The sequence below is a fragment of the Sitophilus oryzae genome, unplaced genomic scaffold, assembly GCF_002938485.1.
Source record: "Sitophilus oryzae breed Bouriz unplaced genomic scaffold, Soryzae_2.0 scaffold_1389_pilon_pilon, whole genome shotgun sequence".
Taxonomy (NCBI): Eukaryota; Metazoa; Arthropoda; class Insecta; order Coleoptera; family Curculionidae; genus Sitophilus; species Sitophilus oryzae.
The window spans coordinates 3,601,355-3,621,837 of record NW_022146047.1 but is presented as its reverse complement, the minus strand read 5'-3'; the positions used below and the strand labels follow the sequence as shown (position 1 = coordinate 3,621,837).

The 20,483-nt window shown below is 30.4% G+C and overlaps 3 protein-coding genes across 4 annotated transcripts; 1 reads left to right on the top strand and 2 right to left on the bottom strand.

The window, feature by feature from the left end:
• Positions 1-378: 378 nt before the first annotated feature.
• Positions 379-3,493, bottom strand: LOC115875484 (probable serine hydrolase). Its single transcript, XM_030890951.1, has 2 exons — positions 3,279-3,493; positions 379-1,445 (listed from the first exon to the last, which is right to left on the bottom strand). Exons 1-2 carry the CDS (start codon positions 3,462-3,464, stop codon positions 579-581), a joined length of 1,053 nt encoding a protein of 350 aa, XP_030746811.1. The 5' UTR covers positions 3,465-3,493; the 3' UTR covers positions 379-578.
• A 3,703-nt stretch (positions 3,494-7,196) lies between these two features.
• Positions 7,197-11,949, bottom strand: LOC115875564 (probable serine hydrolase). The gene is made up of 2 exons (XM_030891064.1): positions 11,339-11,949; positions 7,197-8,300 (listed from the first exon to the last, which is right to left on the bottom strand). The coding sequence occupies exons 1-2, from the start codon at positions 11,504-11,506 to the stop codon at positions 7,431-7,433; spliced, it is 1,038 nt and encodes a 345-aa protein (XP_030746924.1). The 5' UTR covers positions 11,507-11,949; the 3' UTR covers positions 7,197-7,430.
• A 5,779-nt stretch (positions 11,950-17,728) lies between these two features.
• LOC115875563 (sex determination protein fruitless-like) lies at positions 17,729-19,232 on the top strand. 2 transcript variants are annotated; one of them, XM_030891063.1, is made up of 2 exons: positions 17,729-17,887; positions 17,967-19,232. In XM_030891063.1, exon 2 carries the CDS (start codon positions 18,046-18,048, stop codon positions 19,120-19,122), a length of 1,077 nt encoding a protein of 358 aa, XP_030746923.1. In that variant the 5' UTR covers positions 17,729-17,887; positions 17,967-18,045; the 3' UTR covers positions 19,123-19,232. The 2 variants fall into 2 exon arrangements, with proteins under 2 accessions (XP_030746923.1, XP_030746922.1); XM_030891062.1 differs by having other exon boundaries at positions 17,729-17,904.
• Positions 19,233-20,483: the final 1,251 nt, after the last annotated feature.

Genomic DNA, 20,483 nt, shown 5'->3' with positions numbered 1-20,483 from the left:
GTATGATCGAATAAAAACGGCGTCAGCGATGGCTATGAAATGACGATCGATGACATTTCCCATATAATTTTACATATAAAATGACAGCGATCTTCATTTCATAGACATCGCTGACGCCGTTTTTATTCTATCATACGGTATATAATTTCGTTCACAGATTTTGTTTTCGTTCTTTGATAGATGCTGGATATAGATATTGATTTTGATTAGCGTAAATTTACTGTTTTTATTATGTTAAAAATTTTATTTGATTCAATGGTACGGAAAAGGTGAAACATTTTGTGCTGATTTGACATTTCTTCAAATAGCAAAAACTATGACGTTAATTGAAATTAATAATAACCAGGGGACATACTGTATCTTTCATCTTTATTTTAATAGGAATAAGGGATTATGCCATCTAAACAAACTGAGATACAGAGGAAAAGGTTTTTGATAAGTTCATATGAGTAATACACTCTTTGTATATGTTCCTATTCTTATATAAATTAACAAAAGGATAGTATCAAAATAAATATTTAGTAAATTCTATTAGATTAGAATATTATTGGTTGACTAGTATACCGGGTTTCTGAAATTTATATCTTGTTTCTTAACAAATCAATTTCTTCAACAACAATATCCTCTTTTATTCCAGTGCTAACACTCCTGTCGATTAAATTATGTTTACTGATGAAAGTATCTATTAAACTGGACAATTCTGCTTCTGGATTATTTAAATGTACGTTATGAGTGCCTTCGATATAATTGAATTCAAAATCCGCGATGTTTTTTTTCAGAACATCAAGAACCTCATAGAAATTTTCCTTCTGTTCAAAATAATGCGAACCTTTTGCTTTAGCGACAAAAATAGGACATTTCATATTACGAACAGTGTAAAGAATTTCTTCTTGAGTGATATAAGTAAATGCTTCAGCTTTTAGACGTGGATCTCTGGTAAAATAGTACTTTCCAGGCTGAGTTTTGGAGGGAGCGATATTTCTTTCCATTAGATAATGTGCTACATCAATATCGACAGCTCCATCGTTCGGTTGATGTATTATTCTCTTCATTTCCTCTATTGTATAGCTAGGAGGTTCTCTATTTTCTATAACCAAATCGGAGTTTTTCAAAAAAGCGTCGAGCGCCCTAGTTAACCGATTTTTTGTCACTTTGGGTACCAAAGGTTTGGCTCCATCTATGCACACTAAAAAATCGACTTTGTCTGGGTATATCATGGTGTATGTAAAACTGACCGCGCTCCCCAAGGAGTGTCCCATTAAGGCTACCCGTGGCCATCCCAGGTATTTTTCCACATACTTAATTGTGGATAAATATTCCGTAATAGTGTATGGGATACCTGCTGGCAATCTGGAGGAGTAACCGTGTCCTGGCAAGTCTATTGCCAGGTATCCCACCTCGTTATTCAGCAGAGGCATTAGCCTGTCGAATGATCCACAATTATCCTAAAAGAAAATAGTTGATTTTATTATTTAGCCAGTAAAATAAATTACTATGTAAAAATATTGTTTTCCGGCGCATCCGCCATTTATTAAAACTGACAATAATAGGTAATAATTTGACTTTACTTTTTATGTAGAAGGTTTTATAATCTCAAAAGTATCAGAATCTATTCTATAGATCGGAAAAAATTTTAGAGAAATGTATTAAATATGCATATTAATTTTTATATTACAGAATGAGAGAATTGATTTTAATAAAAGAGAGACTCAATAAAAGATAACACTAAAAATCAAATTGATTCTTCTAAATAAGATCTTTGTTATATATTATAATAAAGAAATTAATTACAAATTCAGATAAAAAAAACGAGATTTGGTATGTTAGCATATGACATAAATTAGGATTGATTGCCGTATTCAGTTGTTTTTGGTTACTTCCTGTTTCAGCGGAAATGACTACAATTTTTGATTTTTAAATGGCACCCTCGGTATATTTTTACTTTATTCGATAGAAAATGACATTCTCAATAGAATGTCGATAGAAAATGACATTCTCAATAGAATGTCATTTTCTGAATAGAATGTCATTTTCTATCGAATTTGTCAATAGAATGTCGTCAAAGTTGATATATCATATTTCAACTTTTGACATTATTGTTTACAAAAAAATCGTATTTTAAATTTAAATCTAAAGTGTCATGCCATGCCCTAATTTTTAATCAAGGAGCCTTAAAAAATAGATTTGATCATCTAATGTTTTTCGTCGTGTCTTGTCCTGGCCGGTTAAAAGATGCCCAAATCGTTTTTTAATCACATCTCAATTTTTTCAAATGGAATAAGAGTGGCTCTACGTCATTCTATTCAGAGTGTCATTTTATATCGAATAAAGTAAAAAAATACCGAGGGTGTTATTTAAGAAACAAAAGTTGTAGGTGAAACAGAAAGTGACCAAAAACATTTGAATACGTCAATCAACCCTAATTTATGTCATATACTAACATATTGTACCAAATCTCGTTTTTTGTCTGAAAAAATAAAAAAAGTTATAGGGGTGAGCCACATTTGAGACGCACCTGGTATACAAGGTAAGTTTTAGATAAGTGCAAGGAGCAAAATAAAATACTAATTCACCACAATACACAAAACACTTTATTTTTGCATTGGACGCGCGTTTGGCTAACCATGTTAGCATCATCACGTATATATAGTGGTGAATTCTTGTGAATTAGTGTTTTATTTTGCTGTTGTAATATACCAAAAGTTCATAACCCCCAACCACTTCAACCACATAAAACTGGGTTCATCAAAACTCAGAGTTTTATGTACGGTACCTCAACTGCAAGTATTTTCAGGGGTGGTAGATATCTATAAAAGAAACATATATCTTATCTCTACCGTTTTTCAAAAAAGTCCAATATAATTTAAGCAAAAATTTTTTTTTGTTTAAATTTTGAGAACCCATGAATTTTCTCTTTGTTTTCTTTCTTGTAAATTTATACTACTTTTGTTGTCACATTATCTATTGTATACTGTTTTTAACTATAAATTAAAAAATCGATATATGAAAAAACCTCATAGAGTGTCTGGGATCGAAATATACCACGCCTGAAAATATTTGCACTTACTTATAAGACTCACGTTGTATAATTCCAAGCCAACTGAACGCCGTTTTTTTTTAAATCATACGGTCACAGATAATACGGTACCCTTATAAATGTCAGTAATTTATACGACCGAATTTCAGAATTAATAAGTTATAAAGTTATTTATGAAAAATACAAATAAAAATTTAAAAATAAAATATATTAATTTAGTTTATAAGTTGAAATGAATTACCTGCCAACCATGAAGAATCAATATGGGTCTGCTCTCAGTTGGACCCCACCATTTTCCCCTAATTTCACCCCACGGGACAGGTATAGCAACTTCTTTAAAAGTATTTTTATTTGAAAGGTTACGACAATAATTATTCGGTTGTCTTATTGTAAGACAAAATTTCGAGACTGATCTATAGAGACTCATTATGATATCCGATTTAGACTTAAGGTTACTATAAACCCAACTACAAAATAGTATAAGTGGTTCAGAGAAATTATACATTATATTATAAAATTATATCTTTATTATTCCGTCATAATATACAGGGTGACGCACCTCATTCGCCTCGGTTGATTGTACGAAAACGCAAAGATGTAGAAACAAAATATTTTATGGGTATATGTAGAGAGACAATGTACATAATTTAAAATTATTTCGAAATGTACAGGGTGTGTCAGAACTAAGATACATACCAAAGTTATATTTTTTCTTATGGAACACCCGGTATTTTATTTCATTCTTGGAGTCTTGGACATAAAATAAGGCATTTATTATAAGGGTTTAATATGTCTAAAAGCTTTGGTTTTTGAGATATATTATTTAAAGATATTTAAATATGCATGCTATAATAAAAAGGTTTGTCAACACCTTGTACATTACTTTTCAGAATTAATTCTGGTGCTGACTTTCAAGACAGAGAAATAAACTTTACTAAAAAATTTGATTGCCGCCATAAATGTATACACAGGTATCAAAAATTGCTGGTCTATTTTAACTATTTAGTTTACATAAAAACTTCGTTATTTCAACACTTAGTAGCTATTTTCAAAATCGACATTAGTTTATGGACTTTATTTAAATTTATAACAGTTTACTTTTTATTCAATTTACCTACAACAGTTTAATAAGCAAGCATTTATTATTTTGTCAAGAAAAATAAAGAAGTAGTTCTTTGATTTATATTACGATAACTTGTAGATATATTGGATTTTCTATAAAAGAACCAATTAAGGCAAATTCATTTTCTTCACTTTCAACGACAGGTTTCTGCCTAATAGGTTTTTCATCAGCTCTGCGAAATAGGAAATGTATGTAGTTTTTCAAAGGAACGCTTATCAGGAAGATTCTTATTTGGATATATTGTTGAGCATAAACCCTTCAGGCCAACAAGCAATTGTCCTCACAAAATAAAATCACTAGTAACATATGCATTCCTTCCGCCAGCAGATACTGCTTCATTTTCCTTGATAAAATAATAAATACTTACTTATTAATATTATTGTAGGTAAATTAAATAAAAATAACCTGTTATAAATTTAAATAAACTCCATAAACTAATGTCGATTTTAAAATAGCTACTAAGTGTCACTAGAAAATTGCCATAGCGACACCAGCCATCTTGATTACAATTTTATTGAAAATTCGCTTTTTATTCAAAATCTGAGCCAGATAGGTATAGGAAACCCTAATATAGTTTGAAAGAGCATTTAAATCTGCTTCGACTTATTTAAAAAAATACATAGTGTTGCATTTAAAATAACGAAGTTTTTTAAATAAATAGTTAAAATAGACCAGTAATTTTTAATACCCCTGTATACATTTAAGGAAACAATCAAATTTTTTAGTTAAGTTTATTTCTCTGGCTTGAAAGTCAGCACCAGAATTAATTCTCAAAAGTAATGTACAAGGTGTTGACAAACCTTTTTGTTATAGCATGCATATTTAAATATCTTTAAATATCTCAAAAACCAAAGCTTTTAGACATATCAAACCCTTACAATAAATGCCTTATTTTATGTCCAAGAATCCAAAAATGAAATAAAATACCGGGTGTTCCATAAGAAAAAATATAACTTTAATATTGATCTTAGTTCTGACACACCCTGTACACTTCAAAATAATTTTAAATTATGCACATTGCCTTCCCACATATATCCATAAAATAGTTTGTTTCTACATCTTTCCGTTTTCGTATAATCAACCGAGGCGAAAGAGGTGCGCCACCCTGTATAGGGCGATTTACGGCGATGGCACGTTAGACGTTTATGAAGAACCGGTAATAGGATTTTTTTGAAAATTTGGATTTTTCCATAAAGGTATACCTACCATCTACATCTATCTAAAATATTATCAGCGTTACAGCGTTGTCATATCGTTTAAAAAGTGATAGAATCTTTGTTATTTTAAATGGAACACCCAGTATATTATTACATTTTTGGAAACTACTTTATTCATAATATCTCATAATTTTTCTATTATACCAACCTATAAAACAAAATATAATATGTGTAAAATTGACAAAAACATGATCTTGAATAAGCATTGGTAGATTGCCCGAATCTTTGTCATTTGAAATTTAACTCTATATGTATACTTTAGTAAGACTAATAGAATTGCTTTTCAACGATATATCATGTTCCTATACCTAAATCTTTTTAAGTATAGCTGTTTAAAAATGAATCATTCTATTATTATAGTTTCATTTCAAAAATTTGGTTATTATGACCCTTGTCTATAAAACTTATACAGAAGTGTTCTGTAGTTGGCACCAATGTCCTGTGAAAGTTTTATCCTTATGACCATATTAGAAATTTAGCAAGTAAAGTCTAATTATCTAATTATATATAATGAAAAAATCGCGATGCGGGACTTAATATCTTACCGCTACTTTACGACAAGTCGTCTCGACATATTGTGGAAACGACCCAAGCTCACCTGATGATGGGGTAGGGCCCCGAAACCGGTAGTGAGAGCAGGTTGATCCACATTGTGTCGAAGACAGCGTGGAATTAATTTCTATATTAGCAGTTCAAGGCAAGAAACTCTTATATAATTTTATTATCTAATTATTGATACAGTACATCTGCTGGATCTGTGTCTATGAAAGGAATGCGGACAAAAAACATTTAAATATACAGAAATATATTTTATACGTCGACTTGACGAGTACGTACCGCTAATCGCTCCGCCCACTCATTTTATTGGCTACTTGCAAATTTGTCGAATAAGTATTAACCAAACTCTATTAACGGTATAGGTACCTATATTTATTACAGTACTATCAATTGATAGATATTTCAGTTTCAGCATGTAGCAAAAGAATTACATCTATGTAAATATACAAAAATGCAATAATTAGTTACATACATACCTATAATAAATTAGAGCGAACAATAATTTCCATAAAACTATCTCTTTATTGAGGTTGTTTACGCGAATATAAAAGGTATTTTCTAGTATATCTATATAAAGGTCTTTTTATTTTAATAAAAAAAAATGTCAGAAATTTATATTTTTCACAAAGAATTCGATTAATTTAATTTAATTCAAAAAAGAATTTTTTACATAATTTTCTTTTTAATTTTTAGGACAACTTAAATATTTTTTCTTAATAGATCTTTGTTATTACTTCCCTGATAATTACAATTATTCCGGAAAGCGATTTTTACCAAGAGACATATTTTTTTACTCAGTAGTTTTATACAGGTACGGACGAAAAGTTATTACTCTTCAAACCAATTAAAAATATGTAGATGGCGCCCTCTACAAGTAGGAGTCATATTGACATCAAAACAAATTCTTATGTCAAAATAGTGTGACAGATACCAATAATTTTCCGATACCAATAATTTTCATTCAAATATTGACATTACTATACATACTTACTAAATTATTTGGAAAAAATGTAATAAAAATGAAACTTCTACACCCTGTATCTCCGAAACTAAGCATTTTATGACATACACCTATACGAACTTTTTTACTTATTTTTATCTGCAGAATATGCTGTCTGTATATTGGAAAATTTTCATTTTTTTGTTGAAAAAACGAATTATTCTTAGCGCCTGTGTTGGTACTTTTTATTTTTTCTCACAGAAAATTACATTTTTCAAATTTTAAAGATTTTTTATTATAAAGGAATAAAAGAGACAAATATAAGGTTTATTTATTTAATAATTATTGAATGTTTTAATACAAAAAAAAAAGAAATAATATGTATGAGGGAAGTGCTTGTATATAATTTTTCAGAGATTTGATATACTGACTTTATTGTAATAATAAAAAATTAATATCAAAGGTCAATATCATCCAAACAAATTTAAAAATTATGTGTTCTTTTTTTGTTATTAATCATATAGGGAAATTTTTAATAGTAAAAATTATATTAATTTATAGTAAGATTTTGCTATTTATCACAGTTCTTTCGTCGACAATAATATCCTCTTTTATTCCACCGACACTCCTATCGCCTAAATAACGTTTTCTAATAAAATCATCTATTAAACTGACCAATTGAGTTTCAGGATTGTTTAAATGAACATGATGGGTACCCTCAACGTAATGATATTCACAATCGGGCACGTGTCGTTTCAGAACATCCAACATTTCGTAGAAATGTTCCTTTTGATCGAAATAGAGCGCATTTTTCGCTTTTCCTATAAAAACTGGGCATTTCATCGATTGCACCATGTATAGTGTCTCCTCCTGTGTAATAAACGTAAATATTTCCGCCTTCAGACGCGGATCTCTGGTGAAATAGTATTTTCCAGGCTGAATTTTAGAAGGAGCCATATTTCTTTCCATCAGATAATGCGCAACTTCAACATCGACCGATCCGTGATTTGGCTTGTGCACTATTTTTTTCATTTCTTCTATCGTATAACTGGGCGGTTCCCTATTTTCTATAACCAAATCGGAGTTTTTCATAAAAGTGTCGAACGATTTAGATAAGCGATTTTTTCTCAACTTGGGTACAAGTGGTTTAGCTCCATCGATGCATATTAAAAAATCGACCTCGTCCGGATACATCATGGTGTAGGTGAAACAGGTGATGGCTCCCATGGAGTGGCCCATTAGAGTGAGATGGGGCCATCCCAGGTGTCTTTTTATGTACCTAATGGTTGATAGATATTCAGTGAGGTGATATGGAATGCCTACGGGCAATCTCGATGAATAACCATGGCCTGGCAAATCTACTGTTAGGTATCCAACGTCGTTATTTAATAGAGGTATTAATCTATCGAAGGAACCACAGTTATCCTAAAAGAAAATAATAGTTTTTCAGTATTGAAATAAGTTAATAGTAAAAAATGACTTGACGAGTACGTCACCGCTAATCGCTCCGCCCACTCATTTTATTGGCTACTTGGAAATTTGTTTGAACATTGATGGGACGCGTCGTCTAATTTTTTACGAAAACATCGAGAGAATATAGTTTCCCCTCTCACGGATACCCCGTAGCTACAGAACGGACAGACGTACTGTACATATATAAGTCTGAATATTTGTCATGGTAACGATTTTCTTTAAAGGAAACAATTATTATAGAATGAGAATATTTTAAATGACGTATAGTAGAAAAATTATGAGATATAAAAGTAGTTTCAAAAAATGTAATAATATATACCAGGTGTTCCATTTAAAATAACAAAGATGCTACCACTTTCAGTATGAAACGGCAACACTTAACGCTAACAATAATTTATTATACACTGCCTTTCTTTATGCAAAAATCTAAATTTTCAAACAAATCCTACCACCGGTCCTCCATAAACGTTTAACGTACCATGGCCGTGAATCACCCTGTATAGCTTTCATAAAAAATAAGGAGCGACTTTATTAGTCACTGACCCTTAACAAACTTTGATAATTTCTACTAAAAAAAATGTAATATACTTCTATTCTTAGAAGTAAACTATTTAAATAAAACCGTTTAAAAAAATTCCCCAAAATTTGACCTTATAATCTCTGAGTTTACGTGGGGCAAGTATAATTTTTTATTTCATTTCGCATTTAATTTATATTTACGTATTTGCCTTTTACAGAAGAAATTGAATGATATTTAATGTGTTATGTTATATGTAAGAATGTAAGTATTAACCAAACTCTATTAACGGTATAGGTACCTATATTTATTACAGTACTATCAATTGATAGATATTTCAGTTTCAGCATGTAGCAAAAGAGTTACATCTATGTAAATATACAAAAATGCAATAATTAGTTACATACATACCTATAATAAATTAGAGCGAACAATAATTTCCATAAAACTATCTCTTTATTGAGGTTGTTTACGCGAATATAAAAGGTATTTTCTAGTATATCTATATAAAGGTCTTTTTATTTTAATAAAAAAAAATGTCAGAATTATATTTTCACAAAGAATTGATTAATTTAATTTAATCAAAAAAGAATTTTTTACATAATTTTCTTTTTAATTTTTAGGACAACTTAAATATTTTTTCTTAATAGATCTTTGTTATTACTTCCCTGATAATTACAATTATTCCGGAAAGCGATTTTTACCAAGAGACATATTTTTTTGCTCAGTAGTTTTATACAGGTACGGACGAAAAGTTATTACTCTTCAAACCAATTAAAAATATATAGATACCCTCTACAAGTAGGAGTCATATTGACATCAAAACAAATTCTTATGTCAAAATAGTGTGATAGATACCAATTATATACCAATAATTTTCCCAGATACCAATAATTTTCATTCAAATATTGACATTACTATACATACTTACTAAATTATTTGGAAAAAAATGTAATAAAAATGAAACTTCTACACCCTGTATCTCCGAAACTAAGCATTTTATGACATACACCTATACGAACTTTTTTACTTATTTTTATCTGCAGAATATGCTGTCTGTATATTGGAAAATTTTCATTTTTTTGTTGAAAAAAACGAATTATTCTTAGCGCCTGTATTGGTACTTTTTATTTTTTCTCACAGAAAATTACATTTTTCAAATTTTAAAGATTTTTTGTTATAAAGGAATAAAAGAGACAAATATAAGGTTTATTTATTTAATAATTATTGAATGTTGAATACAAAAAAAAGAAATAATATGTATGAGGGAAGTGCTTGTATATAAGTTTTCAGAGATTTGATATACTGACTTTATTGTAATAATAAAAAATTAATATCAAAGGTCAATATCATCCAAACAAATTTAAAAATTATGTGTTCTTTTTTTGTTATTAATCATATAGGGAAATTTTTAATAGTAAAAATTATATTAATTTATAGTAAGATTTTGCTATTTATCACAGTTCTTTCAAGGTCGACAATAATATCCCTTTTATTCCACCGACACTCCTATCGCCTAAATAACGTTTTCTAATAAAATCATCTATTAAACTGACCAATTGAGTTTCAGGATTGTTTAAATGAACATGATGGGTACCCTCAACGTAATGATATTCACACAATCGGCACGTGTCGTTCAGAACATCCAAATACCTTCGTAGAAATGTTCCTTTGATCGAAATAGAGCGCATTTTTCGCTTTTCCCATAAAACTGGGCATTTAATTCCATTGCACCATGTATAGTGTCTCTCCTGTGTAATAAACGTAAATATTTCCGCCTTCAGGACGCGGATTCTGGTGAAATAGTATTTTCCCAGGCTGAATTTTTAGAAGGAGCCATATTTCTTTCCATCAGATAATGCGCGCAACTTCAACATCGACCGATCCGTGATTTTGGCTTGTGCACTCATTTTTCATTCTTCTATCGTATAATCCGGGCGGTTCCTATTTCTATAACCAAATCGGAGTTTTCATAAAAGTGTCGAACGATTTGATAAGCGATTTTCTCAACTCTGGGTGTACAAGGGTTTAGCTCCATCGATGCATATTAAAAAATCGACCCTCGTCCGATACATCATGGTGTAGGTGAAACAGGTGATGGTCTCCCATGGAGTGGCCCATTAGGAGGAGATGGGGCCATCCCAGGTGTCTTTTTATGTACCCACGGCTGATAGATATTCAGTGAGGTGATAAGTGGAATGCCCACGGGCAATCTCGATGAATAACCATGGCCTGGCAAATCTACTGTTAGGTATCCAACGTCGTTATTTAATAGAGGTATTAATCTATCGAAGGAACCACAGTTATCCTAAAAGAAAATAATAGTTTTTCAGTATTGAAATAAGTTAATAGTAAAAAAATAAAAAATATAGTTGTCCGGCGCATTCGCCATTGAGTGAAATGTGAAAAGTTGTTTCCAACCGTTGCACAACAATTGAAATAAATTACATAATTTTTTTTTTAATTAATTTACCTGCCAGCCGTGTAGAGTCAATATTGGTCTTTTGTCGGTCGGGCCCCACCATTTGCCTCTAATTTCGCCCCAAGGGACAGGTATGGCAACTTCCCTGAACAACTTTTTGCTAGACAGTTTACGGCAGGGTTGAAAACAAAATTTGATCGCCGATCTAAAAACAGTCATCCTAATCCTATTATAAAAAATTGAATTGCAAAATAAAATAATTAATGCTCAATTCAACGCCTATTTCTCGTTTGTTTATAGAAAACTATGTATTGAAGCAAACATAAAATTTTTATATATTGTTATGTCATGATTTGCCAAAAAACAACATATTTTTGGATTTTGGACTATAACAATACCGCTTATCCTTAAAGATTAAAAAGTAATGATTCAGGCGAGTATATATTACCCCTTCTAAATAAATCACAGGTTTTTGTTGTTGATAGACTTTGATCTACTCTTGTCTACTATCTTTTAACCTCAATTCTACATGAATTCTATATTCTACACGTTCTACAAAATCATAACAAAATAAAATATACAGGGTGTCCCAGAAATAAGTGCAAGTATTATTTTAACTGGTATTATAGTATAGTTCTACTTTGGTTCTACCATGGTTCTACCCATGTTCTACCCCAGAAACACGCCTGAGTTTTTTTTCGCGAAATTTTTTTTTTTAAAATTCGAAATTTTTTGCAAAATTTTCTGGAAATTATTTTAGTTTTTAGTTAAAAGATATAATTTCTTGATAATATGGCAACATAGGTAATAGATTAGATTTACAAGAAAGAAAATCCAAAAAAGATCAAGTGGGGTAGTGGTTCTCAAAACCTTACTGAAAACTTTAGCAAAAAATCATTTTTTTTTGAAAATTTTCAAAGTAAAATAATTCCGTTATTTTAGACTTATTTGAAAAACGATAAAGAGAAAATATGTTTCTTTTATCGAGATCTACCACCACCCCTTAAAATACTTGAACTGGTACCCTTGAACTTATTTCTGCGACACCCTGTATTGATATCTAAAATGTTCTAAATATCTAGGCTAGATCATATCTAGATATCACAGAACATACTACCAGATATCATACCAGATATGACTACCAGATATCATGATCATGATACAAAGAAAAGATCATATAATATAGTTGTAGCAGATTTTGTAGATAATAAAGGGTTGAAAAGATGAATCAAAGAATAAAGAATAAGTAATTAAAATTGTATCATATCATGAGAGCATAACGTAATCAAGCCCCCCCACTAGTTGCGCCTCTGACCCCTTTAAAATAATTTCTGAACTATTTGAGGGAGAAATATCCTGAATGGCGTGCAGGTATCGTAGGTAATGACCTGATCGATTTCAGTAAATTTCTGTATTGGCTGAAATTTCGACAGATGAATTTGACAGATAAAATTTCTGACAGATGAATGTTTCAGCCAACAGAATTCACTGGAAATCTATTCGCTGTCATTACGCCGTTACGCCGATACGCCGTTTTTAGGATAGGCGTGGTTGTATACTGATAGTGTTTCACACTATCCTAAAACGACGTGGATTGAGGTCGGCGGTCTATAATGATTTGAATAGATTTCCAGTAATTCTATTGGCTGAAACATTCATCTGTCAGAAATTTTATCTGTCAAATTCATCTGTCAAAAATTTCAGCCAATAGAATTACTGGAAATCGATTCAAGGTCGTTACGCCGTTACGCCGATACGCCGTTTCTAGGATAGTGTGGCTGCACCCTGAACTTATTTCTGCGACACCCTGTATAGCAGATAGCAGATATCTAAAATGTTCTAAATATCTAGGCTAGATCATATCTAGATATCACAGAACATACTACCAGATATCCTGATCATGATACAAAGAAAAGATCATATATTAATATAGTTGTAGCAGATTGTAGATAATAAAGTGTTGAAAAGATGAATCAAAGACCATCCGGCCGGATAGCCCTGGCAGCTGTGGCCATTAAACTAATATACTACTTCATATACAAGGATAGTCGGCCTTGTGGTCGAAATGATTGCGCCGCATTCTAGTAGACGCAAGGTCGCCGGTTCGATTCCGGCCTCGGACATGGGTGTTAAATGTGTGTGAGCCTGGTATTTGTCCACTTTAAACGCTAATTGTAAATATTAGAAATAAGCTATTGAATGTCGTAATAGACAAGTGGCCAAAAATAGGAAAAAAAATATACAAGGATACTACCCTTGTTTATATATTAATAGTTAGTCAATGTGCCTGTATAAGTCGATGCAACTGGTGGCAGAAATTAAAACGTAAAAAGGGGCGGAGACTATTGAATTTGGCAAAGAAGTAGGGACTAGGAATTCTTCGAATTTAATTCTCGGTAAAGAATAAAAATATCTTATCTGATTCGAACCGAATTTATACCTCAAAGCGTTATTTACATTTTTTATTTTTGGACATGGATTTATATTTATTTTGATTTTCATAGCCACTTGTTGGATACTAAAGTATTATATTAGGTATATAAATATTTTATTTTTAGATGGATAATTAAAGAATATAATATGAAACTATACCTACCTACCTCTGTAACTTTGTAAAAAGTATGACGGATTTAACATAATGTTTTTTTTAAATGTAACATCCTATTTTAGATCCTGCGTAAAATTATTACTTTTTTATGTATAATCCTTGTATAATGGTGTAACCTAAAACTAGTTTTCTAATATTTCAATTTGTTGATGAAGAAAAAATATTAGATACTATGTAGATATTTAAGGCAGATGCTACAGGGTGTTCAACATATATTAATGGTTAATTCTACGTATTTAAAATTAAAAAAATATCTGCAGACTCTTTCAATGACACAGCCTATACTGAGTGTTTTTTTTTAAAGTGGTTCACCTCTATAACTTTTTTATTTTTTCAGATTCCGAGAAAAAAACTAAATTGGGAATGTTAGTAGGTATATGACATAAATCGAGATTGATTCGTATTCAGTTAGTTTCGGTCACTTCCTGTTTCACCGGAAATGTATACATTTGATTTTTAAATGGTACCCTCGGTATTTTTTATACCGTAAGATCGAATAAAAACGGCGTCAGCGATGGCTATGAAATGAACATCGATGACATTTCTCATATAAATTTACATATAAAATGACAGCGCTTTTCATTTCATAGCCATTGCTGACGCCGTTTTTATTCGATCATACGGTACTTTATTTGATAGAAAATGACATTCTGAATAGAATGACAACTTTTGACATCAACAATCATATGTCAACTTTTGACATTTTCAATTAAATCAAAAATAGCATTTTAAAATTCAATCTAGTGTCATGGCTGTGTTAAAACCATTATTTTTTAATCAAGGATTAATCAAGGAGCTTTGGAAAAATTGATTTGGTCGTCTAATATTTTTTGTGTCTTTTCCTGGTCAGTTGAAATATGCCCATTTCGTATTTTAATCATAACTCAATTTTTTTTAATGAAACGAGAGTGGCTCATTAGCATATTTGGAAAAGCATTTTTTGATACCTAATAAATTTTGGTACCTAATTTTGGTAAATAATTTGGTACCACACACTCCGTATGTCGAGTCAAACTGTCGTTATCTTTACGACCGGTTACATGTTGTTTATTATCATGGCACTCTACTAGATTGAACTTTAAAATACTATTTTTTAAGTAAAAGAGTCAAAAGTTGACATTGAATTATTCTATTGAGAATGCCATATTCTGCAAAATAAAGTAAAAAAATACCGACGGTACCATTTAAAAACCAAAAGTTGTAGTCATTTCCGGTGAAACAAGAAATGACCGAAACTAATTGAATACATCAATCAAGCTACTTTTGAAAAACACCCGATATATTATAATTCTTTCTGATAGATTTTACAAAATCCTTCAACTTCTATTAAGAATGTCATATAACTAAATAAATCACTTTACTTAATGTTTAATAATAAATAATTTTTGTTTTGTCATATGGCAACTTGTTATAATGTAAATGAATTAAAAGAAGGATAAAATTCAGAACAGATTGCAAGCTGTTGAGTATAGGTGTACTTAATATACTTTCTTAACAAATGTTGAAAGGTTTTGTAAAATCACTAGAAAAAATAATAATATATATATCGGATCAGCCAAAAAAAATGTTTGAACACAGTGTAGCATCTAACTGCAAGTATTTTTACATATAAATATATTTTTTTTTCATCTCTGTAAAACACTCCTACCAAATTTGTGTAGTCCAACTTCGGAAACAACTGACAGTTAAGTAACATAGGAATAAAATTTTACTTTTTTTTTAAATTGTAAATACTTACTAACGTTATTTATAAAAAAAAGTTATAGAATTTTAGGCAGAATCGAAAATAAAATAAAAATGGAGTTTTGCATTAAAAAACATGTATCCGCCACATTTTTTGAAGCAACCAGTATACTCAAAAATAACATTTGAACTGTGTCTCTAAAGATTCTCTATACCCTTTTTTTTATTTTTTTGGAATTCCCAAAACAAACGAGATAATTAACTTTATTTCTTTCGTGATATCTCATTTTATAATATTTCGGAAGAATTAATCAGGTATCTTATTTTTATAATTATTAGAAATAAATCGGAATTAAAGGATAAGGGATATGTAAATATATACCATACGATAAAAAAAAACGGCCTCAGAGGTGGTTTGGAAATGAATATCGATGTCATTTGTACGTAAACAAATAGACGCCGTTTTTTTTCGCTCATACCGTATAAGAAAAAAAATTTAATAAAGCAAACGCATTTATTAATACATGTATATAGATTTACATGGTATGAAGAAATTCGCATTATGATCTCTGAAGGTCCCACCAATGCTTGGTTAAAGTGGCGAGTACGACCACTTAGCAGTCACACCTATAATAATTTAATAAAATATGAATATAATAAACAAACTTATTTCTTTTAGATTTTTTAAAAGCGAGTTATATGTGTTAAGTGGTTTTTGATTATTTTAGACTAAATTTTTTAGACATATGATTATTTTAGACCAAATTGTCTGCCCACTCAAACGTCTTTCAAAATTATAATGTAGGAAATTCTTAATATGTTTTAATTGGGAATACTTTTAGAAAGTTTCATTTTCACCAAACAAAACTACGTATGTATAATAAATTGCAGTATAATCAACTATAATGCATGATATATACTGGTGGCGTCAAAACTAGATGTTGGGTTTTTCTCGATTATTTCAAAGAGAACTCCACATTTTATGACATAAACGTAGTTTTTTCCAACTTTGTTTTGAAAAATAATTTTTAAATCCAAATAATCGTATTTATACACAGTAATGTCCTCTTTTAGAATACATAATTATTTTCAGCTGCAGCTATAAAATAAATAATATTTACTGATACGCCAAGTAAAAAAATAATTAGGAAATTATTTTAGGCATCTAATTCTTAATTTTTGTCGCTGATAAATCTGTAGATACATCACTTTTAACGACAAACCTACTAATAAAAATTGCGAAAAACATATCATGTTTATTCTCAAAGAAACAATTATTGAGAACAATTCAATAACTATTAATTTGGGATATAGATCTTAACAAAACATAAGTTGGATAAACGATTTGTTGATTTATGATATAAAATAAAGTGTTCCATTTGAAATAGCAAAGAAAAATATAATATCTAGTTTTGACTCATCCTGTATATAATACAAAAAAGAATAATATAAAGAAAATTTAATCATATAAATAATTTAAGAATTTAGCATATTTTTATATAATTATATGAAGAGAACATTACCTTACCCAAGGTTCCAGTAAAACTTCCCATATTATCTTATGTACCTATACATTATTTGTACATTGTAAAACATTTGCTGCATTTGTATGGTTCATAGTTTATTTGCCAAAGTATTTATTACTATAAATAGGTATATATGTTGTAGTTATTAACTGTATATTATGTATATTTCATTTAAACTATATTATTTTTAAAATACAAACCAAAAATCTGAGGAATAATTATGTTTTCCATGTATTCTACAATATATTTATTAATCCGTTATATCTAACTAGCGTGACGTCATAAATCTCGCCCGTAGGCTGATCTTTTAATAGAAGGCACTGCGTCGTGTCGACAGCGACACTGATTGACACGACACTTCAAACGACCAATGGGAGCTGTACTAAATTTAAAATTGACAGCTGTTTGAATTTTGTAGAAATCTGATTGATTGTTTTGTCGTGTCGCTGGCGACAGTCGCAGTTCTGAGAACGGGACAACACTTGAAAAAATATTTTCACATTTATTATGTCATCTGTTTGACAATTTGAAATTGGCGCGCAGAGCTAATAACGACCAATGGTGCCGTTTATCACCTGTGACGTAGTGACCAACCTGCGCAATATCATACTTTGTATTCTTTGTATATGCTACAAACCCAAGCTACAAACAGCTAAAAAACTAAAAACATGCTAAAAACTAACACCTAACCTCTATCCTAAATACGATTTCAAATTTCAAACTATGTTTTTGTATTTCTATTAAGGTTTTAGTTAACTTTTTTAATAAAGTAAATATAAGTAGGTAGGTATTTTGTATATGTAAGTTTACAAATTCATGATACAGAAATGATGGGGTGTAAAAACTAATTTAAATCTTACAGGCTATTATTTTTCATAATCAAGTTGTCGAGTATCTTATAACTAGCTAATAACCGAGGTCCCTATCTACAATATAATAACATGACAGGTAAAGGGTACAATATAAAATGGAAAAAACAAGGAGAATGTTTTAAAGGCGCCCTTTCAAATTACCTAAACAAACAGATCCTTTGCGATGTAACCCTTACAAGCGAAGGAAAGTTCTTCAAAGCTCACCAGATCGTTCTAGCAGGCTGTTCGAAGTATTTCGAAGACATATTCCTCGAAATACCGCCTAACAGTTATCCTGTGGTTATTTTAAAAGACGTTACCGCTTTAGAAATAAAGCTTTTACTAACTTGCATTTATAAAGGAGATGTTGATATTCCATATGATATTATGAAGACATTTTTACATACTTGCGAGGTGCTAAAAATGGAGGGATTCTACACAGACGTTGATGAGAATCATGAGAATGTCACTTCCAATGGTGAAGTGGTTCATCCACCTCAAAATTCTGCTGAAGTGGAAAATAGAAATAAAGATATTGTTGACTTGTTAAATACCATCGAAGAAACTATTGCTGAAAGTCAAATTGAATACCAGAAGATGAAACAAATGAGTGTATTAGACAGCCCACCGGGTGACTCACAAAAAAGTTTTGTCTTTAGTTTAGATGAGTCAGCCAGTGTTCTTAGAACAACTGCCCACCTTAGTTCTGAAGCTGTTATTATTGAAGGAAATCAGGCTGAAGTCATGGAAATATCCGATGATGAAGGTTCTAATGAAGAATTGCAACCAACTTTAGAACAGAACACAGTGGAAGAGAACACAAATGATAATATTCAACAGGTTTCAAAACCTAACACAGAAAAAAATTCACCTTTAGAACAGGTCACAATGGAAGAGAATACAAATGAAAATATTCAGCCTGTTTCAAAACCAAACACAGAAAAAAATTGTGATGAAAGTGAGGAGCTTTCATATCACTCTCTCAATGATAATTTAAGTTTAAGACTATCCCCATCATCTGTTGGTTCAAGTTATATAAGTGATGATGATTCAGAGATTGTGCTTACGAGAAAGTCACTTCCACAAATAAAAATGGATGCCATACGTAGAGCTAAACGAATGAAAGTTATCCTTGACAACACCGTGTGTAGTGATCTATTTGAATAAGGACTCCTAAGGAAATAATGACTGATAATTCCTAAAATAAGAAAATTATTTTATTTTTAATGTATTTGTAATATATTTTATTGGTTAATAGTTAATATAATTTTTTTGTATAAATGTTTTTCTGTTATACAGAAATCACACACATCACATGTGAAAGAATACATAATGAAGAACTTAAAAATATAGATTCAGTACTTTTTGCAATTTAGTACACCTTAACATCTGCAACTCCTTTTATTGGTTGTGCTCATCTTGAGCACCTCCAGTGTGATATATATTTGGAACAGAATAAAGCAACGAACAGAAAAAGTTATGCGACTGGGCATCAAAATCTTTGTTTGAGAATATGGTGTAATCGTCTGCATCTATCAATTTTCCCGCAGATATATCTCGAACCTAGAATTATATTTTAAAATTGATTAACAAGAAATCACTGTGTATCCTTGCTTTACCTCCAACCAGTGGTCTGTTAAAGAAGTATTTATACGTTCTTTAATGTTAACTTTAACAGTTACATTATCGACAGACTGAATTTCAAAACTCATACCATTTGGAGAGACTGATTTTACAAGGATTTTACTTTACCCATCATACACACAGGTTTATTCACGAAACGAACCAACTGCACACCGTTGACAAAGTCTCGAACATATAGAACATTATCCATTGCTATGATTTTATTTGTTTCTCGAATTCATCTATTGATACAGAAAATGTTTATTTTTAAAAATCGTGCATGTTTTGAAAAGAGAAATATATACCTAATTCCCGCCAATTGTCAATTATAATTATACCGATTGTCATTTTCTTCTTTTTTATTTTAGGGGTAATGGGGGTAATATCTGTAATATCTCTCCCCAATTTATATCTGTAGTAATTATAAAATTACGTCTTAGAATCTGTGGTCTTGGAGGATCATATATAAATAAGGGATGGGCTTTTATCCTAGTCATATAGTCATATCCTAGTCCATATTATCTATGATGCCTAGTACTCCATAACAGGGTTCGGAAGTAGTTAATTAAGACGTAATTTACCTGATTAACTACGTGTAGTTTTTCTTCAAAAACTACGACTTTTTTCGTTGATTAACTACATGAAAACTACGTTAATAAACTATGTATTGATATTATGAATAATTTTCATTTGTATGAGGTGTAATAGAGATAATATGATGTAACTATTATATTTAAAGCCATATTTCTTCTGTTTTCTTAAATACATTATGTGTTTTTAAAGCTTCAACTTATTATAACCTCACCTCAAACCTATGATATTTGAAAGTTACATACATACGTTACATAAACTACACCCTCTACATAAACTACATTAACTACATGTAATGTAGTTTATGTAGTTTT

Excerpts from the sequence above, each read along its gene's own strand:
- LOC115875484 (XM_030890951.1), bottom strand. The coding sequence starts at position 3,464 with ATGAGTCTCTATAGATCAGTCTCGAAATTTTGTCTTACAATAAGACAA. Across the intron at positions 1,446-3,278 it reads TGATTCTTCATGGTTGGCAG|GATAATTGTGGATCATTCGA; the intron begins GTAATTCATTTC and ends ATTTTCTTTTAG.
- LOC115875564 (XM_030891064.1), bottom strand. The coding sequence starts at position 11,506 with ATGACTGTTTTTAGATCGGCGATCAAATTTTGTTTTCAACCCTGCCGT. Across the intron at positions 8,301-11,338 it reads TGACTCTACACGGCTGGCAG|GATAACTGTGGTTCCTTCGA; the intron begins GTAAATTAATTA and ends ATTTTCTTTTAG.
- LOC115875563 (XM_030891063.1), top strand. The coding sequence starts at position 18,046 with ATGACAGGTAAAGGGTACAATATAAAATGGAAAAAACAAGGAGAATGT.